Source organism: Gobio gobio (assembly GCF_949357685.1).
Source record: "Gobio gobio genome assembly, chromosome: 15".
NCBI lineage: Eukaryota > Metazoa > Chordata > Actinopteri > Cypriniformes > Gobionidae > Gobio > Gobio gobio.
This window is the reverse complement of record NC_137108.1, coordinates 30,131,611-30,156,159: the sequence shown is the minus strand read 5'-3', so window position 1 is coordinate 30,156,159 and position 24,549 is coordinate 30,131,611. Positions and strand designations below refer to the sequence as shown.

General features: G+C 43.1%; 1 protein-coding gene across 1 annotated transcript in view; it reads right to left on the bottom strand.

The window, feature by feature from the left end:
* Positions 1-24,260, bottom strand: part of znf804b (zinc finger protein 804B) — a gene marked incomplete at its 5' end in the record, with an annotated part of 148,300 nt that extends 124,040 nt beyond the window's left edge. The window contains one exon of the mRNA XM_079838003.1: positions 24,147-24,260. Within this exon, the coding sequence (XP_079694129.1) occupies positions 24,147-24,260 (114 nt within the window). The remainder of the gene's footprint in view (positions 1-24,146) is intronic.
* Positions 24,261-24,549: the final 289 nt, after the last annotated feature.

Below are 24,549 nucleotides of genomic sequence, written 5' to 3'. Positions count from 1 at the left end.
CCATGATCAATAGAAAATGTAAACAAACATCTTTCTTGAACATTTTTCTGTTTTTCATTCCACGGGCAGTAATTGCGTAATGTTAATTGTGTCAGGCAAATAGCCCAGAGTTTGTGAATAAGACTGAATTTGGATAGAACGGAACCATGTTTGCACTCAAAATGACTTTAATTAAAAGCGATTTATTCATTACAAACACATTTTTTAATATATTATTATGTTGTAATAATTTTACATTTAATTCACAAATTAATGTAGAAACAACAAAGACAGTAGCCTATATTTAAATATTTGTTTAATGAAAGAAGGCTCTCTATGTCAGTTAGCCATTAATTATAGGCATTCAGCAATTGAAAGCTATAATGTTTTAACATTTATTAGGCTTTAAATAATATAACAACTTTTAATTTAAGTGAACTTTAAACAATCTTCACGTCATATAAACACATTAAAATAAATTTCACATTTACCTGTGCCCTTCAATACATCAGGGCTCAATTTTTTCTATTGGCCTAGTCAGACCGGATCAGATTTTTACTTACCCTGTCAAAATGCACAAAATCTTTTCATAGTTTTTGAAAGCGCTTTAAGATTTTCAGGTAGGTCTAACAGGTAGGAAAGATACAGAACGTCTCGGTTACGGATGTAACCCTCGTTCCCTTTCGTTCAGTCACTACGACGTAACGTTAGTGACTAACGAATGGGGGTCCCAATATAATCCCGCCACTCAGCTGTCTTCCAGTGCCCTGCGTAAGTGTGAGTACCCTGTCGTAAGACTAGTACGGACGAAGGACTCCCACTTATCACAGGATTACAAAGGTACACTGGGAAGCATATCCCAGTGAGGAAATGCCAAGGATGCCTACCCGTGGGGAGGACTTAAGAGACACATATGAGTGGAGTGGAGTGGCGAGCAAGCGAAGACACCAAAGCCTGGTCCATTACCGGCCCCTCGGGGGGGCGAGTACATAGTCGGACACTGGCTCCACTCGGAGATAGCAGAATCTGGCGAATGTGTTGGGTGTCGCCCAGCCTGCAGCTCTGCAGATGTCTGTCAGCGAGGCGCCATGCGCTAGAGCCCAAGAGGAGGCCACACTCCGAGTGGAGTGTGCCCTCACACCAAGGGGACATGGTCGACCTTGCTGCTGGTAAGCCAAAACAATGGTGTCCACTATCCAGTGAGGCAACCTTTGCTTTGAGAGAGCACTTCCCTTCCGCTCTCCACCATAACAGACAAAGAGCTGGTCTGAGGTCCTGAAACACTGCATCATGTCTACGTAGGCACGGAGGGCGCGTACTGGACAGAGCAATGCCAAGGCTGGGTCTGCCTCCTCCAAAGGCAGCGCTTGCAGGTTCACTACCTGATCTCTGAAGGGAGTGGTAGGAACCTTGGGCACATATCCAGGCCGGGGTCTCAGGATCACATGAGAGTTAGCCGGCCTGAATTCCAGGCACGCTTCGTCAACCGAAAAAGCCTGCAGGTCCCCGACCCTCTTAAGAGAGGCCAATGCGGTCAGCAGAGCCGTCTTCATCGACAAGAACTTAATATTAACCGACCGCAAAGGCTCAAAGGGAGGCCTCTGCAGAGCACTTAGAACTACTGAGAGGTCCCAAGAGGGTACGAGAGGAGAGCGAGGAGGATTCAGTCTCCTCGCTCCCCTCAGGAACCTGATGATCAGGTCGTGCTGACTTACCTTTTTGTTCTCCAAGAGATCGTGGTGGGCAGATATAGCGGCCACATAAACTTTGAGGGTGGAGGGAGACAGCCTTCGCTCCAGCCCCTCTTGGAGAAACTCAAGCACGGACCCGATCGGGCATTTCCAGGGGTCTTCTTGGCGGGAAGAGCACCAGGTGACGAAGAGGTTCCACTTCAACGCATAGGCAGGTCTCAGAGGAATAGGCCAGGGAGGGGCTGTCGCAAGGAGTATGAGTTTGGGGAACCAGGTCCGGCCGTGCCAGTACGGGGCGACCAAAAGGACCTGCTCCTTGTCCTCCCTGATCTTGCACAGGAGTTGTGCGAGTAGGCTCACTGGGCAGAACGCATATTTGCGTAGGCCCCGCGGCCAGCTGTGCGCCAGTGCATCCGAGCCGAGCGTGCCCTCGGTCAGGGAATAAAACAGGCTGCAGTGGGAAGAGTCGTGGGAGGCAAACAGATCTACTTGTGCGTCGCCGAACTGCTCCCAAATCAGCTGGACCGTCTGGATATGGAGTCTCCATTCTCCCGGGAGAGGCTGAAACCGCGAGAGCTCGTCGGCTGCGTGGTTCAGGACTCCCGGAATATGGACAGCACGAAGGGACCTCAGGTGCTTCGGATGAGATGGCGGGCGAGTTGAGACATACGGCGGGAGCGTAGACCGTCCTGGTGGTTGATGTACGCTACTACGGCCTTGTTGTCTGTCCGGACAAGCACGTGTTGACCCTTCAGCAACGCTCGGAAGCGGTGCAGGGCGAACCGTACTGCCAGCAACTCGAGGCAATTGACATGCAGTAGGCGCTGGGGTCCTGACCAGGAGCCCGCGGCTGCTTGTCCATTGCACATGGCACCCCAACCCGTGGCAGAGGCATCCGTCGATACGACAACATGCCTGGAAACTCGTTCTAAGGGAACACCTGCCCGTAGAAGCTGAGGTTCGACCACGGGGTGAGCGTCTGTAGGCAGGGCTGGATCACTTGAACCCGGAGCGTGCCAGACTGCCATGCCCATCTCGGGACTCGATCGCGAAGCCAGTGCTGAAGCGGTCTCATATGAAGCAATCCGAGCGGCGTTACCGCGGCTGCAGATGCCATAAGCCCCAGGAGCCTCTGAAACAGTTTCAGTGGAACCGCACTCTTGCTCTCGATTTGACGGAGGCAAGTCAGCAGAGACTGCGCGCGCTCGCTCGGAAGCTGCGCGCACATGGCGACCGAGTCGATGTCCATACCGAGAAAAGAGATCCTCTGCGCGGGGCAGAGTTTGCTCTTCTCCCAGTTGACCCGAAGGCCCAGATGGGCTAGGTGTTGGAGCACCCGATCTCTGTGTCCGCAAACCTGCTCCCGAGAGTGGCCCAGTATGAGCCAGTCGTCGAGATAGTTCAGGATGCGAACCCCGTGCTGCCGAAGGGGCCCAAGGGCTGCCTCGGCAATCTTCGTAAAGACGCGAGGGGACAGAGATAGCCCGAATGGGAGGACCGCGTACTGATATGCCCGCCCCTCGAAAGCAAACCGTAGGAACGGTCTGTGTCGAGGAAGGATGGAGACATGAAAGTAGGCGTCCTTCAGGTCGATCGCTGCAAACCAATCGTGAGGACGAACGCATTCGAAAAGGCGTTTCGCAGTCAACATCTTGAACGGAAGCCGGTGAAGGGATCGGTTCAAGATGCGAAGGTCCAGGATTGTCCGTAACCCACCGTTTTTCTTGGGTACAATGAAGTAGGGGCTGTAGAACCCCGACTTCATTTCGGCAGGAGGGACAGGCTCGATCGCACCCTTCGCCAGCAGGGTGGCAATCTCCGCCCGCATGACGGGGGCATGGGCCCCGGTCACGGTATAGCGGACTCCCCTGTAGCGGGGAGGAGCCTGCGCGAACTGAATCGCGTAGCCGCGCCTGACGGTCCGCGCGACCCAGTGGGACAGCCCCGGAAGCTGAAGCCATGCTTCCAGAGACTGCACCAACGGGGTCATACGGACGGCAGACGTACCCAGGGTGGGGCAGCGAGGCAGCGTTACCGGCCCGGACAGGGGAGGCTGTTGGGCGTCCCGGGGTCGGGGCACGGTTAACGGCTGCGTCCTGACAGAAGAGACCAGGGAAGGACGCACGTTCCACTGGGGTCTGCTCTGCCAGGAGGCTGGCGACAGAGAGGGATGCGAGTAGCGGGACCCGTGGGTGGCGCACACCGTCATCACCGGTCTCTGGGTCCTCAGAGACAGGAACATGAGTTCTTCCCAAGCGGAAGGATTTTCCCCCGGCCCTCCACCGGGGGAAGGAGAGGCCCTGCTACCATCCCCTGGGAAGAACTGGAACCCATCTCTGAGTTGTCCACCTCCAGCCTGCCGTTTAACCAGTCTGGCGAGCGGACTGAGGCGACTGAGCCGGCGGCTGGTGCAGCAGCTGGCCGCCGGGGCAGTACGTGTTACAGCCTCAGTCTGCTCTGGGGCGGCCGAGAACCGTTGGGCACAGTTCTCAGCCGCGCTGCCGAAGAGGCCAGCCTGGGATATGGGTGAGTTGAGGAGGCGGGCCCGCTCAACGTCCTCCACATCACCAGGTAAGGCCAGGTGTTCTCCCGGACCACAGCTGTGGACATCGCCCGACCCAGGGAGCGTGTGGCCACCTTCACCGCCCGGGGGCGGGATCAGTTGCGGCACGCAGCTCAATGAAGAGCCCTGGGTCGGCTCCACCCTTGTGCATATGCAAAGGGGCGGCGGCCTGCCCGTAGCTCTGCAGGACCACGTCACCGAAGTAGACGAGCCCACAGGCTTTGGGAGGGTGCTTAGGACAGCCACACCACGCCACGTCAAAGCCCTCTGTGGACACCGTAGTGCGCAACAGAGAGTTCAACAGTGGGGGGGAGGGGGCCCCAGTGTACCCTAGGCCGTGGCCCCATCAAGGGCAGAGAAGGCCACCAAACGGTCACGGGAAGCACGGGGACTTCCGGGACCGCGTGATCTCCTCATGCACCCCGGGAGCGAAAGGCATTGGGGGCGGGGCCCAACAGCTGTCGGGTGCCGCCCCCAAAAACCAATCGCGCAACCACGAGCACCCGCGACTGGGCGGAGTTCCACACCAGCGCGAGACTCGCGGCTGCCCGAGATAACATGGCTGTCAACTTTAGGTCGGATCAGGCAGTGCTGACACACCCGGAGGCGGAGCACAACCTAATTGTCATCCCCAAAGGACTCCAGCCCACCCTGGGAAGCGGCGATCGACATCTCACTGCTATCCGGAGCGTGAACTGAACGAACGGGGCGTCAGAGACGGGCCGTTGATTCAGTCCAACACTCGCGGGAAGCGATGTGTAAGAGGGGGGCGTGGCCCGAGGAATGAACGTCGGGGTTCTTAATACCACAGCACCGCCCTCAGGTCACCCTGGCCACCAGCCAAAGTACCATCTCACTCGGGGACGGTAGATTGGAGTGTGGCAGAGGGGACTCTCTCTCCTCACGGAGATCATTGAGTCTCGACCGCGACATCGCGATGGTCACGTTCCCGCAATGGAAACGTGACACATCCGCAAACACTGCCCGAACGTGCTGAAGCCCAAACACGCTCGAGCAGTGAATGCGCCCATAGACAGCAGCGGAAATCGATCGCACCCGGAAGTGCACGGGCGAGCTCTTTTTGTGAGAGGAAAGCCTCGCAGTCGATGCCGAAGTGCCCAGGGAAACACACAACAGCTGTCAAACGGACCACTGCGCAGATCAGCAGGCAGGAAGTATGCGATCACTGGAACGCGCCGTTACACCAACACCGACTGGAAAGACGCTCGTCTCGAAGAGGCTGACAGAGTCTCAGAAGGCTGTAGGAGTGAAGAGGTAGGTCCTCTTGGCTCCGAAAGCAGAAACATAATGCGATATTGCCACGTACTTCCTTATATACTCACGCGGTGAGGCGGAGTTACGTATGCAAATTCCGCATGCCCCATGGCATTGGCACGCCATTGGGCGTTTTCTCTAAGCTCGAAGATGATAGGCTTCTAAGCGAAACCCCCATTCGTTAGACATCGTAGTCGTAGTGACTGAATGAAAGGGAAATTGAGTTATCAAACACTTCACAGACTTCACTGCATAAATTATAAATTAAATATAGATTCATCCTTCTTAAAGCTACAAACGTTATTCAGTTAAGAGTAGGGTTGGGTTGGGTACCGTTCACATTTTATCACCTAAAATTCGGTACTGGTACCCAACGGTACCTTTTTTCGGTACTTTAGGGATACATCAATAACTGTAAAGAAACTGTAAGTCAATTATAGAAGTGTTAATGACATAATGCCAGAGCTGCCTTGGTCTGCCATTGTCTGTGATGTTTGTTCACTGTAATATTTACCAGTAAATAGTACTAGCTACTTAATTAATTGAATTCATAAAAACAACCATATTATTATTTTTTCTTTTTAATTCAATTTCTATAAAAAGATTTTCCACAAATTCTGTGTTGTGTATTTTCTGGTAATGAAATAAAGACTAAAATAAAGACTAGAATAAAGATAAATTAATTTATCTTAATTTAATTAAACTTTTTTGACAAACAAAGCTGCACAACAGCTTTATACTGTTTTTTGAAAATATTGATATATTACTTTAAAAATAAAGTTTTGATATTGTATTATTATTACATTAGTGTTAGTATTATTATTACACTGAGACGTAGCCTATCTAAATACTACTGTACAACAGTCAGTAATATTTGTCAAGTTAAACCAAACTTTTATTGTGACAGGTTGCCATGATTACCTTTGCGTTTCTGTGTGTTTATGACATGACAGTAGTTTTTCTCAAATGAAATGGTAAAATGCTCATTAAGTGACTCTCAGGGCGCCAGATCTGGAGATGATGGACATGCGTTCATGTCCTCGTAGATGGAAACACGCGACCGACACATGCAATTCTGTGTGTGTGTGAGGTAAATAAACTGCGGGTCAGCGCCATTCATTTACACAGACACGCAGGATTTGTATTTAAATAGTCTTTTTGCTATTTAATATTCACAGTCTATATCACCAGATGCGTTCTCAGGTAGGGAAATTTGGTTCCGATTGATTCGAATCGGTATCAGTAGTACCGACGTAATTCGGTCGGTGCCCTTAAAAGTACAGAGTTTGGTACCCAACCCCAGTCAAGAGCAGTGAGTGATTTTCTCTTTTTCTTTTGTTCTTTGATTATCATTAATGACAGATATGACTGCAGCAGTTTTATTAGGCTGCGGCCGTTGCTGCACATGACGCGCATCTGACATGCATGCCATTTTCTCACAACTCTTTACATTAATTTAAGACTTAATTTAACTCATTTAAGACTGTGCTTACGAGGATACTCGACAAAACTGGCATTTGGCCATAATTTGGGGTGTTTTTGTCTATTCAAGCGCTGTCTGAAGCGGCTTTCTGTGCGCACAAGTGTGTGTGGGTGTGCGTGTCACAGACAGGAGATTCACAGACACGCACCAGTACCACAAAGCATTTGCATGAATAAGAGCTTTATCATATAATGTAAAGCTAGCCAAAGGATGATGGGGAAAACGGATGCTTTGTTAAAAAATGTTAACGTGTTAATTTTGACAGCACTAAAATAAATATTTTTTTAAAGAGTTCTCTCTTGCCAGGTTATTTATCTAAATGAGAAAGTGGTGCATTTGAGAACCGAACAGAGACTTATCAGATGACTGAAATGCTAAGACACTGATGCATTATGGGTAGCTTCACCAAAAATGCTGTTTTATGCTCTTTCAGGTTGAATACCCACTGCTGCTATTGAATTTTTTTTTTGCATGTATTTTATATTGTGTCTCATACGTAACGCAAATTACATAATAAACATGAAAATAATATAATAAAGTATATTGTTTTAGTGAAGAGAAATTAGATTTTAATAATGATAGGGCTACATTTATAAAAACATATACTGTAAATATCAATTTCCCAATAAATATGATTATTTGCGTCGGTCTATACTGTACCTGTTGATGTGGAAAGAGTTAAATGGAAGCGGTATGGTGAAATATATTGTACACAGATATTATCAAAGCAGCGAGTCTGGCGGATTGTCAAGAGTTGGCTTCTGGCCACATAAAAATTTTTTGCCTCATTATTTCGGTTATTCATGCTGTTCAGATCAAAGAATCCTCACACACACACACAAACAAACACATACACCTCCCTTTTCACTTTCACACTTAAGTATAAGACGCTTGCACAAACAGGATGTCACCAAAATCCTTTCAAGGCTGTAAACAAGAGAAAATCAATTGCCCCAATGCCCAAATGCCATTCAGATACAAACATCCTCTGGACCCTGAACACTTCTGTGGAGTGCAGAAGACAGCAACTCTTCCGACCTTCTTACTCCCAACATGTAATGTGACAACAGACACAAATGCATGCACATGTCAAAACAAAACATACACTGTTTCCTGTTTGCTTCCTGTTTCCATTCAGAGAAGGGTTTCCAGGTGTGCGCATCCTAAACACAACACTGTTTATGCTCATGGTCAGACGCTGCCACTTTCTGTTTGCCCTTGTCAACTGACCTCAGTCCAAAAATATAGATGAATATAAATAAATAATTAAACTGACTTAGAAATGAGGACGGAACTGAATATATAAAACACACAGACATGCAAAGAGAGAATATCACACCCTCCAGGATCCTGCTGTCACTGTAACCATGACCCCATTAGTTTGACTATGCCCGAAGCAGTGCATTGTGGTCTAGTGGATGCCTCCAAGTCAGCATGGATAAAAACTACGAGTCATTCTCTTATCCCTGCAAACTGCTAATGTATTATACAAATTAAATCAGAAACACTGATCAGAAAATCTTTTTGATGCCAAGACTTCCCTTGCAAGGAAGCCCCTTTCTAAAATATATAAAGGCAGGTATGTTTAAAAAGCTTTGAGAAAAAACACTAATATATTGTGTGAGAAAAATTATATCCATTAATGTACTAAAAACATTTAAATCAGTTCATGTGAGTACAGTGGTTCAATATTAATATTATAAAGCGACAAGAATATTTTTGGTGTGGCCAAAAAAATAAATAACTACTTATATAGTGATGGCCGATTTCAAAACACTGCTTCATGAAGCTTCAGAGCGTTATGAATCAGCGTATCGAATCAGCAGTTTGGAGCGCCAACGTGATTGCAGCAGTTTGACACGCGATCCGAATCATGATTCAACACGCTGATTCATAACGCTCCGAAGCTTCATGAAGCAGTGTTTTGAATTCGGCCATCACTATATAAGTCATTATTTAGTTTACAGTATATTAGTAAATATTCTCATCACTTTATAATATTAATATTGAACCACTGTACTCGCATGAACTGATTTAAATATGTTTTTAGTACATTAATGGATCTTAAGAGAGGAAATGTCATTGCTCCCTATGGAGGCCTCACTGAGCCTTCGGATTAATATCTTAATTTGTGTTCTGAAGATGAACAGAGGTCTTACAGGTGTGGAACGGCATGAGGGTGAGTAATAAATTACATTATTTACATTTTTGGGTGAACTAACCCTTTAATGAACTAATTAAACATTTCATAATGATTAACAGATAATTTTTTAGTGTAAACTGATATGCTTACAAATGTCATTAAACTTTCCTTTCATATGATCATGCACTTGTTAAAAACCTGCAAATGATTTTAACAAATGTTACACAGTCACGCCGAGCCGAAGCACAACCAAAACAATGTTGATGTGGGTCTGGCTTGTCAGGCTAGGAAAACACAGCACATTGCAGACATGGAAGCCAGCAAACAGATCGCAGATTCTACCCGACCTAAAACGCCTCTGCATCCATCTAAAAATCTCTATGAATGGGAGCATTTTAAAACGTGGATAAATCAACTCATCAACTTACAGTATGCAAGTCTCCTCGCCTTCCATTGTCAGTTGCGTCAGCGTAGAGTCTGAGCAGAAGGGGACGATGGAAACAACTCTCTCCAATATTTTACATTTGGACTGTAGTACCCATTTCAACCACTAGCTGTAAATATTACATACTGCACCTTTAAATGAATTCATTTTGAAAGCTGTAAAATACAGTTTGTACAATATATGCTCCATGCTTTAAGTGGTATTAACATTCAATTATTTATTGTATTTTAAATAATTACAATGAATTGCCTATACAAATCGATATCCCTAAACACATATTAAAAACATAAAACAATATCGTCTTTACTTTTACTTTTATTTACAGTTTATAGATCATATGCTTCTATTATCTTTCGTACAGTTCACTTGATAAATATAATCAAACAGCAAAAGTAGTAATTAAAAAAAGCTAAGAAAATGTTCACGCCCCATGTAGAGACGTCACTACACCTGTTTACTATCACAAGCCATAATTACAGATGTTAGTGAAAGCTACAGCAGAGCCAGTTGTAAGTCCAGTGTGTTTAGGAAGAGGGGGGCGGGGTGGATTAGAGAGGGGTTAATAAGAGGCCAAAGAAATTAATTATCTGTGTTTACCTTTCTGTATTTTAATAGAATTCTTTCTTCATCATGCTGATCAGTCAGGATTGTGATTACGGACATGCCACCCACCCACACACACAAAAACAATAAGCTTTTCATCAGTATTCCTTCAGTCCTGTATGAGAAAGGAATGGAATCAGAGTGCTAAGCGTGTAGAGTAGCAAACAGACCAGCTTTATAAAACCTGCAATTGTGCATTCAATCTCTACAGGAGATCATAAATCGAAGTTATGATGAATGAAGGAGCTTAATAACACAGTGTGAAGTGGGTAATGAGCGGCACTTCTAATCATAGTTTATAATCAGCAAACAGGCTACACACGTTGAAGCTACTGCTGAAACTTGTGTCACTGCAGTTCATTTGAGGGCAAACCTGTTCACTTATGCAATTAACACAAACGGGAGATTTCCTAAGAGAGTGTTTGAGTGTGTTTTGATTAGATTAATAGACTCTCATTTAGCTGCATGACACCAGGAGAGTTTGCTTACTCTTTTCCTGTCACAGTTTTCTTTCAATCTTTTGTTAGTTGATTTTATTTTGTTAATTGTTTGGACAATATTTAACTACAAAAAACATATATAGATACACACACACACACACACACACACACACACACACACACACACACACACACACACACACACACACACACACACACACACACAGAGACATATATATATTACACACTGGTTCAAACATTTGGGCTCGGTAAGATTTTTTATGTTTTGCATTATTGTAATGACAATATTTAACTGGTTACCAGCCAACTGGCAAGTAATTCCATTTTATTTACTTGTGAAAGCCAATTTTAGAATTAAAATTAATTTTGTACCCAGACTTCCGCCTATGAATTACCAAGCACAGTTAGTCAGGATGCTTAATGGATAACAGAGCAGAGAAACAGTGATTGATGCAGTAGTTAAACTGATGATTAGTGAGACTGTATGCTTTTGTGGTGCTTGCTGTGACAATGCAATTACTGTTCCCTACATGTATACTAATAACCACTGAAATATCTTCTGAGGAAAAAGGGTTTCCTCAAAAACGTATGCGTAAGAGAGGTCATAAAAACAGCTGCTGTGAAATAGTGTCCAGGGAGACAAAGCGATTCTGCTGGAGCAGGGAATGTTTGGGATTGGCCCAATAAATTGAAGTGTAGTTTATTTTGGTGTCTGCAAGAAGGAAGAGGAAAGGAAAAGCATGAATAATTCTGTTATTAAGCAGCATAGCTCTCATACTACGGTTTTGGATGGTGAAAACACAGAGAATGAGCCTCCCTGCTCTCTCAAAGTGTCAGAAGGATATTTTTTTTGTTTCCGCTGTATTAAATTTACCCCGTTACAGCCTTATCAGCTGAATTAAAATTAGCTTGCTTGTTGTACCATCACTGTATTCTTCAGCTTCTCACTTTTCTTTCTTCATCGCCCACTAAAGTACACACACATACACACAGAGAGAGAGAGAGAGAGAGAGAGAGAGAGAGAGAGAGAGAGACTCTCTGGAGAAATCTTCTAGTTCATCGAGTACATCGGCAGCTGTATTGACAGTGACAGGTAGCAGAACTCGTATGAAAACCTCTCTCTTTAGGTTTGTTTATTGCAGGTTACTGTGTGGCTAAATGTCAGTACACGCTGCCTGAAACATCTCCAGGCTTTAATTAGTGCTCTCAACGGACGGCTTCTCCTCAGCTTTGTACTCAAAATTAGAGCTCCACAACAACTTCATGCATACAGTCACAACAACAACAACATGCACAGATAACTGTGATTCACAGTACAGTAATTCATCTTGACACGCAAATCAAGAATAGATGCATAGCTTTGAAAGAAAAAGAGTATGGTGAGATAAGCATACTAGGGATACACAATACACATGTATTAGTGCCATATACATTACCACTCTTAGAAAAAGGTCCAATTTAGGTTTGTTTATTGAACCCTAGTTTTCTTAATTTTAAAAGACCTCTTTATGCCAAAAAAGGTTCCATACAATGAATGAGAAATGTCTGTGTAATCATTATGTATTATGTAATCATTTATTTCATTTTTTTCTAGAGATAATGTATGCTTGTAAGCTGTTTAATACATAACATTTAATTAAAAAAATGAGTTAAAACCAAATTAATAAAAAATCCATCAAATGATTCCATGATGAGAAACCCTTAAAATGTTTTATATATATATACTGATCAGGCATAACATAATGACCACTGAGGGGTGAAGTGAACGATTATATTTTCATCACAGCGGGTGGGATAGTAGGTGGGATATTAGGTAGCAACTGAACATTTTGTCCTCAAAGTTGCTGGTTAGAAGCAGGAAAAATGGGCAAGCGTAAGGATTTGAGCAAGTCTGATCAAGGCCAAATTGTGATGGCTAGATGACTGGGTCAGAGCATCTACAAAACTGCAGCTCTTATCGGGTGTTACCGGTCTGCAGTGGTCAGTATCTATCAAAAGTGTTTCAAGGAAGGAACACTGATGAACCAGAGACAGGGTCATGGGCAGCCAAGGCTCATTGATGCAAGTGGGGAGTGAAGGCTGGCCTATGTATGTGGTCCGATCAAACAGAAAAAGCTAAGTTAATTCTGGTTCTGATAGAAAGGTGTCAGAATACACAGTGCATTGCAGTTTGTTTTGCGTATGGGGCTGCAGAGCCGCTGACCAGTCAGGGTGCCCATGCTGACCCCTGTCCACCACCAAAAGCGGCAACTGGACAACGAAGCAATGGAAATAGGTGGTCTGGTCTGTTGTATCACGTTTTCTTTTACATTACGTGGATGGCCGGGTGCGTGTGCATCGTTTACCTGGGGAACACATGGCACCAGGATGCACTATGGGAAGAAGGCAATCCAGCGGAGGCAGTGTGATGCTTTGGGCAATGTTTTGCTGGGAAATCTTGGGTCCTGCCATCCATGTTGATGTTACTTTGATATGTACCACCTACCTAAGCATTGTTGCCGACCATTTGCACCCTTTTATGGAAACCATATCCCCTGGTGGCTGTGGCCTCTTTAAGCAGGATAATGTGTCCTGACACAAAGGAATGGTTTGAGGAGCACAACAACGAGTTTGGGGTGTTGACTTGGCCTCCAAATTCTCCAGATCTCAATCCAATTGAGCATCTGTGGGATGTGCTGAACAAACAACTCCGATCCATGGAGGCCCCATCTTGCAACTTACAGGATTTAGAAGATCTGCTGCTAACATCTCATCTTGGTGCCAGATACCACAGCACACCTTCAGAGGTCTAGTGGAGTCCATGCCTCAATGGGTCAAATGTATTGGAATCAGTTAATATTGATATTTAATTATGCATGCTCATTTCTACAATGCTCACTTAAAGTTAATCTTTAAAAATATTAATAATAATCATAACTGTTACATGTAATCTTGAGTAAATCTCAAAATAAATATTATTATTAATATTTATTTTTCATAGATTCAAGATTCAAGATTCAAGAGTTTTATTTGTCACATAAACAGTTATATACACAATATACAACTGGCAGTGAAATGTAAACAGGTCCGCTCCATGGACAGTGCAAATAACAGTTACAAGAAATTAAAATAGAAATAGAATAAAATTAGAATAAAAAGTATTAACATAAGTAGAATTATAAATAAATCAAGTAAAAGATAAAAATAGGAAATAAGATAAAAATAAAAATATAAAAATTAAAATATAAAAATATAAAAAAAAAAAAAAAAAAAAAAAAAAAAAATATATATATATATATATATATATATATATATATATATATATATATATATATAAAAATAAAAATACAAAATATATAAAAAAAAAAAAAAAAAAAAATAAGTGGATATGATAAGTGAGAAACTGTAGACTTAGAAATAAGTGGTTAACATAAATATATATATATGTATATATAAAGAAGTATAATGTGCAAGGTTTATTACAGGTTGTTACGCAGTAACAATAGGAAAGTAAAGTGCAGTGCAATGGCAGTATGTGGATGTTAATGTTTAAACTGGATGTTTATGCGTGTGCGGGGTGAAGTGAAGTCACGTGACTGAGTTCAGGAGTCTGATGGCCTGGGGGAAGAAACTCCTCCTGAGTCTTTCAGTCTTTGCCATCAGGCTACGGAAGCGCTTACCAGATGGCAGCAGGGTGAAGTGAGAGTTTGCAGGGTGATTAATGTCTCTGATGATTTTAGTAGCTCTACCTCTGCAGCGTTTGGTGTAGATGTCCTGCAGAGACGGGAGAGCTGAGCCTGAGATGCGCTCGGATAAGCGCACCACTCTTTGCAGGGCTTTGGAATCGTGACTGGTGCTGTTCCCGTACCACGCTGTGATGCACTGAGTCAGGACACTTTCTATCGCCCCTCGATAGAAAGTTTTCAGGATGGCTGGTGAAACCCTGAATTTCCTCAGCTGGCGCAGGTGGTACAGTCTTTGCCTGGCTTTTTTCACCTGTGTCTGGATGTGTGTAGTCCAGGTCAGATCCTCGGAGATGTTCACACCCAGGTATTTGAAGCTGCTCACTCTCTCTACCGGTGTCCCGCTGATCATGAGAGGGGAGTATGACTGATGCTGTCTCTTCCTGAAGTCCACAATCAGTTCTTTGGTCTTGTTAACATTCAGAGAGAGACAGTTGTCCTGGCACCATGATGTCAGTTGCTCCACTTCGTCCAAGTATGCCGTCTCATTGTTGTTGGAGATGAGACCCAGGACAACAGTATCATCAGCAAACTTGATGATAGAGGTGGAGCTGTGTGTGGACAAACAGTCATGGGTGTAGAGAGAGTAGAGCAGGGGACTCAGCACACAGCCCTGTGGAGCTCCAACACTCAGGGTGATGGAGGTGGAGGTGAACTGGCCTACTCTCACCGCCTGGGGTCTGCCAGTGAGGAAATCTTCAATCCAGAGGCAGAGAGAAGAATTCAGGCCTAGATCCAGGAGTTTGTGTGTTAGCTTAATGGGAACTATGGTGTTAAAGGCTGAGCTATAGTCAATAAATAGCAGCCTGACATAGTTCCCACTTTTGCTGTCGATGTGAGTGAGGCAGGAGTGAAGGACGTGAGAGATGGCATCTTCAGTCGATCTATTGGGACGATAGGCAAACTGAAGAGGGTCCAAAGTGTCAGGAATGGAGGAGCAAATGTTGTTTTTAATGAGTCTCTCAAAGACCTTCATGACTAAAGATGTGAGAGCCACTGGACGATAGTCATTTAGGCAAGAGGGTTTACTGATCTTAGGTACAGGGATGATGGAGGATCGTTTGAAGGAGGTGGGGACAACAGATGTAGCAAGGGACTCGTTAAATATGGATGTAAAGAGCCCTGCGAGCTGATCAGCACAGGACCGCAGAACACGACCTGAAATACCATCCGGCCCAGCAGCTTTCCTGACATCCACACGTTTGAGTGCCCTCCGAACCTCGTCCTCCGAGACAGAGATCACGTGACCGTTGCTGCTCTGAGGGACTCTCTCTGACGCGTCACTCGCCGGAGTCGCGCTGCCGCGATTACCATCAAAGCGAGCGTAGAAAGAGTTTAACTCGTTCACCAGCAACGGATCAGCTCTCACCTCTGCAGAGGATTTAGTTCCAAAAGCACAGATGGTCCTCAGTCCCTGCCACATCCGCCGGGAGTCGTTGAGTTGGAAATGAGATTCCACTCTGTCTTTATAGCGGAGTTTTGCGGCTTTAACGGCGCGCCGGAGGGCGTAACATTAAGCTTTGTAATCCCTCATATCCCCCGTTTGGAGACCGGCATTGTACGCGATAGTGCGCGTGTTAACTGCAGTGCGGATTGAACTGTCCACCCACGGTTTCTGATTAGGGAAGGACGTTATAGTTATTGTTTGTGTGGCTTGCTCTGTCAGTGTGTTGATAAAGCAGAGCGCCACTTCTGTGAACTCGCTGACGTCTTCAGAACTCGCGCGGAACATGTCCCAGTCGACGTCATCAAGAGCTGCCTGTAGCGTGATCTCTGAATGGGATGACCAGCGTTTGACTTCCCTCCTCACCGGGGGCTCTTGAACGAGCCTTTGTTTATATTCCGGTGTGAGGAAAATGGCGGCATGGTCCGATTTGCCAAAAGCTGGCTGTGAACGAGCTTTGTAGGCGTTCTTAAACGGAGAGTAGCAATGATCCAGTGTGTTTGCTCCTCGTGTGGGACAGGAGACATGCTGGTGAAAGTTTGGCAATACTTTCTTTAGGTTAGCTTTGTTAAAATCACCCGCGACGATGAAAGCAGCGTCGGGGTGTTTGTTTATGAAGCCGCTGGTCACATCATGGAGGGCAGATAAAGCCAGCCCCGTGTCTGCCTGTGGTGGAATATAAACGGCAGTGGCGATGACCGAGGAAAACTCCCTCGGTAGGTAGAAAGGCCGGCACATGAGAGTTAAATGTTCCAAGTGAGGCGAGCAGGATCGCGAAAGAATGGAGATGTTCCTAGGATCGCACCATTTCTTGTTTATCATGAAACACACTCCACCGCCTTTAGATTTCCCGGTCTCGGCTGTTCTGTCCATCCGAAAAACAGAGAAGTTCTCGGACGGCGTCACGGCTGTATCCGGGACCGCTGGCGTGAGCCATGTTTCGGACAGACAATAGATGTTGCAGTCTCTCATGTCCCGTTGAAAACTTATCCTGGCTCTAAGATCGTCCATCTTATTCTCCAAGGATTGGACATTTGCGAGCAAAATGCTCGGGAGAGGAGGACTGAATGCTCTTTTTCTCAGTCTGTTGCGGATCCCAGCGCGTTTCCCGCTGTGTTTTTTGAATCTTCGCCGTCGACTCGAGTGGCCATTGTTCAACTCGGCGTCCCGGCGAATCTCAGATGGAAGATTGGAGAAAGTGTCCTGAAACAGGTCAGTGTAGCGGTAACCAATTTCCAGAAGTGTTTTGCTGTCGTAACAGATCAAAGCAGATGATCCGTTGGAAAAAATAGAGAGTAAAAGAGAGTAGAATAATAAATAAAAGCAAAGTCTTAGCGGAGCGACCTGAACGGCGACCGAGCACGGCGGCGCCATCTTAAAGCCATACTGTCTTGTTGTGATGCCCAAATTCACCAGTAACATTTAAAACAACATATTTTTTTTATAGATATAGATATATTGCCCATTGTGTTTGCTCATAGTAAAAATGTATGTCCTGATTGTCCTCAACATCTTAGCTGATCAATCACACTGCCTGTTATCTATGGAAGCTTGTTTCTGCCACAGAATAAAAAAATAAAAAAGGTAATTGCACCTGAAGTCAGAATTGAGTGATATAAAGTCGGAATTGCAAATTCTAAAGTCAGAATTGTGAGATTTAAAGTCAGAATTGGGTGATATAAAGTCAGAATTGCGTGATATAAGGTCAGAATTGTGAGATATAAAGTCAGAATTGCAAGTTATAAAGTAAGAATTGCGTGATATAAGGGCAGAACTGTGAGATATAAAGTCAGAATTGCAAGTTATAAACTTCTTTTATAAACGTTATAAAAGAAAAAAAAGTATATCATGCGATAGGAAAGCATCATTACTCCAGTCTTTAGTGTCCCATGATCATTCAGAAATCATTCTTTTGCTGATTTGGTGCATTTCTTATTATTATCGATTTTGAAAACAGTTATGTTGCATTTGTGTTAGGATTCCATGGAAGCTTGTTTCTGCCGCGGAATAAAACAACTTAAAAGATAATTGTGAATTTTTATCTCACAATTCTGACTTTTTTCCTCACAATTGCAAGTTATAAAGTCACAATTTTGAGATAAAAAGTCACAATTACCTTTTTATTTTTTATGTGGCGGAAACAAGCTTCAATAGGATTCCGCATTTATTTGAATTAGAAATGCTTGGTAATGATTCTTCACTGTCACTTTTGATCAATTTAATGCATTCTTGCTAAATACAATTCAATTCAAATTTATTTGTATAGCGCTTTTCACAATACATAAAAGTAATAATTTCTTTCAAAACTAAAAAAAGCTTACTGACCCCCATACATCTATGCTGCCTTTGCTGCCCATTGTAAAATATGGTTCAGCTGAGAATTTTTTACACATAAGACTCCAATTCTACCAGAAAACGAGCATGTTATGTCCTTGACAGCAAGCCATTTGTCTCAGGTTTTCGGACACAGCCGGACTGAGATGGATCAGTGGATTGATAATTGAAATGATATTCTTGTTTATCAGCGCTGCATTAATTCCTCGTATTAAGCTTATCATTAACCATTGTTCTTGGAAAAGATTTTTCATGCACGGATGGAGAGGCAACAAGGCACCTAAGAGACAGATGTAAACGTATTCCTCTCTTCCCCTCTCTTTCACTCCTCTAGACCCATTTAGAAACACTTACAGGCCATTAACAATCATTTCCTCTGATTAGAATGCCCTTTGAGTGCCTGGACAAATTGCTTTCAAACATGTTAGAAATTCCTCAAGCAATTTAGACTGCGTGTATGCCGGTACCCAACAAGACCCATTCTGTCATTCCCGCTGCCTCTTGCCAACCTTGTTAAAACAGTGTAAGGCTGAGATACTTTGAGCTGCGTCAGCCTCAGGCACTCTCTCTCTCTCTCTCTCTCTCTCTCTCTCTCTCTCTCATTTTATCTTCCACCTCACCTTTCTTTTAATTCATTACATAATTACAGTAAGTGAGGGCCATTAATGAACATCCAATTCTGCCTACGGTTTGAAAACAATGTGGATTCTTGTCTATTGTTACTTCCTCCCACGCTATGTCAGGATTTTTTTCTTGTATTAAAAGCAAAAAGACTAGAGGCACAGGAGACCGCTGCTATGTGCCGCTGTGTGCCTGTTAATGTAGGATGACCTCTTTGATTAATTAGGCTCTCATAAAGCATTTAATCAGTAAATCGTGCAAATTAGCATTGCAGAAATGACCCACAAATGTGTTTAAGTGAAGAGGGCCCATCGTTGTGTGCTTAGTGAAGTCTGTGCGCTCGTGTGCACACGTTTGTTTGTATTTTTCTGCACCGTAAGCCGAAAGGAGCGAGTGATTCATTAGCCTTCCTGTGTGATTAGAGTTCCCCGGCCGTGTTAACGTCAGGACACGCCAACACAAAGAGTTTCAGACAGGCAAACTCAGAGGACGGCTGCCGCCAGGCCTGGAGCTGAATATTAAACGCCGCCTGCTACACTCCATTAGCACAGCAACAGCGCTAAAGCTTCTCAAAAAGAGCTGAGCTAAGTACAGCAGTAGCCACTCATTACCACAACCAGCGGAATCATTAGTAAACCATTTACAATGACAGACAGAGAGAAAAAGAACAAATAAAGTATCAAATTAACCTTTAAACATTCAAAACACAACATATTATTAAGCAAAATAATAGAAATAGCTGTAACATATATTTATATATATATATATATATATATATATATATATATATATATATATATATATATATATATATATATATATATATATATATATATATATATATATATATATATATATATATATATATACACTGTAGCACTGAACCACAAAATCCCATGTCAAATGAGATATCAAAGCTTGTGTATAATGGAAAGTACTGATTTTTTGTGTGTGCATTGAGACGTAAAGAGCATTTACATTATAGAGGCTACATACCTGTGTGTGTGTGTGTGTGGTTCAGGTATTCCCTTCATTATGGGGACAAATACGGTGACATGGATAGCAATACCAGAAATCTTTCACTTTGTGGGGACATTTTTTGGTACTAATGAGGAAAACAGCTTATAAATCAAGTGATGTTTTTTTGAAAATATAAAAGTGCAGAAGCAGTTTTCTTTGATGGGTAGATTTAGGGTTAGGTTATAGAACAGTTTGTACAGTGTAAAAATCATTATGTCAATGGGATGTCCCCAAAAAACATAGCAACAGAAAAAAACTACTACAGTATACGCTCATTAGTGTGTTTGTAGTGTGCACTTGGACAACTGCCTCTCCACATGACAGCCCTATGAGGCCAAAAGAAACGTAGGAGCACCTGTTAATTTCGTAAATTAATTTTTTTCTTTGGTACAGTGTCAAAATGCAAGTTGTGGCAGCGCAGAAAACAGTTTCTTTGGCAGCTCTTAACTAGAAAGCACAGAGTGGAATTATATAAGTTGACTGGCAGCGGTTTAAAGGAATTCGAGAGCTAATATGCAAGTACCAGGAACAGTAAACTCAATAATCCATAACTGTACAGACTAGATACAGACTCTTTTAACTAAGGCATTAGGTAGCCGGTGGTTTTCAAAACAGCCTGACATTTCCTGACCATAAGGCTCATGAGTCATTAAAAGGTCATCTGACTAGACAGGTAAAACATGAAATGATGACCGCAGCAGCTGACATCCTGTCATTGTGATCCACTGTACTATTGCTCTGGTAGATCTATAGAAGAGACTATGGTACAATTGAGTCAAAACAGCTTATGGGTCAATGATGTTTAAGAAGAAAAAATATTTTAAAAGAAAAATTTTGTTTAATATACATGTGCCAGGTTTTTAGAATTCTGAAAAATAATATTTCAGCAGAACAACATTAGTGAACATTGATGAGACACTGAACCTCATGTGACACTGAAGACTGGAGTGATGATGCTGAAGATTCAGCTTTGCCATCAGAGGAATTCATTACATTTAAAAATATATTAAAATAGAAAACAGTTATATTAAATTGTAATAATATTCTGCAATATTTCTGATTTTCTGAATCAACCGCTAACAAATATTAGAAGATTTTACCTCTTCAAAAATATTCATTCTTTTAATTAGGCTTCAAATCTAAATGAATTGTAATAAAAAAAATGAAAACCTAAAAACATGCTCATCATAGAAGAGGTGTATTCAAGTCAATGTTTGGGTGAATTGTTAATTTTGAATAAATTAATAGAAAATAAGCATCACTTTTAATGCAAAACAAATCCAAGAAATGCTACTTTATCACATCTGCAGCAAAGGAAACTTACAAGCCCCTTACCTAACGCAATAGCTGCAATGTTTTAGAACCAATTAAAACTGCTTCTGCCCATAAATTGTGCAATTGTGTCTCACTAATGCAGGCAGAGCTATCAACATATGCTTCTTCAGTGGTATGCATGTTTTAAAAATGTGGTGGGAGACAGCAGTTTGGAATGCAAACCGGGTCCCAGCTGCAGCTCAACATCAAACATCCACACCGCGTCATGGGCGGAGTGAGAGGAAATAACCCAGATACTGAGTGAGTTCATCATAGGATCTGCTTGAAGCCTCTCCACATAAAGTGGAGATGGAGCCCCATAAGACGAGCTAGATGGTACTGGGTGAACCACAGGGCATACAAACAGGTGTTGACTGCTGTGGCGGAAAGCTGATCCAAAAAAGTACTCTGGGACACCTCACTGAGACTGACACATTACAGTCCAATGAGTTAAACAGGAGACTCAATGATGGGGAATGTTCCGGTGAGGTTTAGTTTTGGTCTTTGGTCTTTGTTTTTTGAATCCAAGCTCTCTCCCCTTTAGACCTGCATACATTGTCATAAATGAGAGATTCTACAGATTCTTCTCTTTAGAACAGCAAAACAGCGGAACCTTCCTTCGCGTCCTGTGGCTACACCACACCGCTGTTTTGCTGTTCTAAAGAAAAGAATCTGTAGAATCTCTCATTTATGACAATGTATGCAGGTCTAAAGGGGAGAGAGCTTGGATTCAAAAAACAGTCAAGGAATAGGCCTATATAAAAAATGCAATTCATACAAACAATGACTATGTGGGAATACTTCACTTAGATTGAGCATGTTTTTATTTCTGATTTAAATTCATTTAAATATTTTTTTGAGGCATAAAGTCAAAAATGTCAGGATGATACAACTGTTCTTAGGGCAAGGTTAGTTCATGTATAAATGTCATGTGTTGAGACTCCCTATGTTTAAAATGTATTTTTATAAATGGATAATTAGTGAAGTTTTTATAGATTTATTTAAAAGTAAAAAGTATATCAAAATTTTCTGGACAATAATGGTGACTCCATGTATCCGAGATTTACGAACAATGTGTTTTTGGTACTGTATTTCCTACTTGATGGCTACACCACATGACATTTTTATAAGAAACTTTTCTTTGAAAATGGCAGGTGTATATTATAAAAAAAAAAAATCAGGAACATGAAGCCACAATAAATACACAGAGTACATTTCTAAGAACCTGGCACATCTGTTTTAAACTACATTTTTATTTTCTTTATTGCAGACATCATTATAATGTATGTCACTGAAACTTAGACAAACAATCTGACAACTTTGCACCAGTGAAGTGCCCTCTAGTGCTGGGACAGAGAACAACCGGAGCATGACATGCCTGTTCTAAGTATATAGGTGAATATTTACATTACCACCAATTTTTCTTCCTCTATAACAGACAGCACTTCCTATTACTAAACCAAAGCATATCTTATGTTAAATGAGAGCAGTTCCGATACAGCTTTCTTTTGGCCATAACAGCACCTAGTTTTCTTACACAAAGAACCACGTCAGAGAACTTCAAAACGAACATGTTAAAGGCATTTAACAAAGCTTAAATGATTTATTGCATATCTGACTTTTTAAGAGCACATCAATGCAACATGCAAACGATTATTAATCTGGATGATGCAAGACAATGGGGCTGTCAGTCAGAGCGGCTGAGAAACTCAAACATGTCATTCTGCAGTCTGTGTGCGAGCCTGCATGTGTCTGAGACGTTGTGTGTGTGTGTGTGTGTGTGTCCTTCTCGTGCTTTGAGTTAGAGTGAACATGGCACTCTGATTTAAGATGGACCAAATGCACCCTTCACAACAGCTGCTCTGAAATTACCCATCAAAACCATCGCCACTGAGCCCAGCTTCTTTCCAATCAGCCCGCACTATCTGTCCGTCCTGTGGGGCGGGCCAAAGTGGAAAACACACTCACTTCCCTTTCTCAAGGCACATCAGGTACAAGTCGCAAATTGCGCATTTATGCCAGTATTTGGTGCGTAAAAGTCATACATAATTTTCTTGACAGGAAAAAAAAGTCTGAACCGGACGCAAAGTTTAGGCACATACACCAGTATAGCCCCACTTAAGCATGAGAAGGAGCGGGAATAATACTGTCTGAGAGGGAAATGGCAGGTGATTGCTTTACAAGCACTTAACATGTCCTGTTATATCTGCTAATTAGCTGAAGGATCTATTTGAAGCAAGAAACAACAAAACAAATTGTAATGTCGTTCAATAAGCTGACTGAACTCTATACAACTATAGTATCATCTGTGGAAAAGGCCTATGAAACCCTGCAAAGAATTCCACATACTTTTGTATGATCTGGATTAACTTGCAGTATGGGATAGAGTACAACTCCAAATATGACTGACATCTCAGGAAATACAGTTTGATCGGTTTTACGATGGATTAAACCATCAATGGATTGCCTGTTCAGTTGCTGCAGCTTGTAAACATGGTGTTGGGACACCCACAGATGGGTTAACCTAGCACCAGAGTATAGTGCTTGGGGTCAAAAGCCAAGAGCAAGACCTGCCATCAGTCTGTTAGGAGAGCATCAGGGGTCTGCGTTCACAGTACAAATAAAGCCACCAGTGCCTTGTAGACTCAAAAGCCTGACATTTGAGATAGGAAGGGCTGCTTTACACATTAATCCCTCATCCCTGCTACATAAAACAAAATGCTTTTAGGATTTTGCTGTCTAATGCGGCTTACAAGAAAAGGTCTTGTTAATGGCACGAGTTTCATAGATCATCAAATCCTCTCTTCACCTGTGCAATCTTTATATTTCATTCAAGAGTTCGTCCCACTTAGGCTATATGGTCAACAAAGTAGGCTATATGTCCAGATTTTGCTGTTTTATAAAAATACTTTTTAACACTTTTCAAAGACACCTGGAAATTAAAACACAAAACCAATCGAAACAGAACAGAACATGCTAAATGAGTTCCTAATAGCGCATCGTGACGATATCGTTAATAAACAAAAGCGACGATTTGAGCAGTATTACCGGTGATTCGCCTCCGGCGCTTTTGCATAGCGGACCCCGGAAAACTCCTTTGATGCTCCGGTAGTGTCCATTGCTTAGGTGCGTGGAGCTGATCACAAGGTAGTAGCACGCCATCCGGTCCAGCGTCACCCATGAGCGGCCTCCAGGGACGGCCAGGCGAGCAAGTTACTTTTTGGAGATGATCTCGCAAGGGTTACACCGAGTGGAAGTAGGCAGAGGACAGTCTGTGATCGCCGGTCCGATCGCTTCAGTCAATACTGGACGTCGTTAAGAGGACATGCCGATAAAATACGAATCTGCTGTTAGTGCAAATCGGAAACACTGTCCCACACTTCTGTCACATCCTCTGTCTGTGTTCCTCTTCAAGAAGAGACAAGCACCTGCTCACCAGCCCAGACGGGTG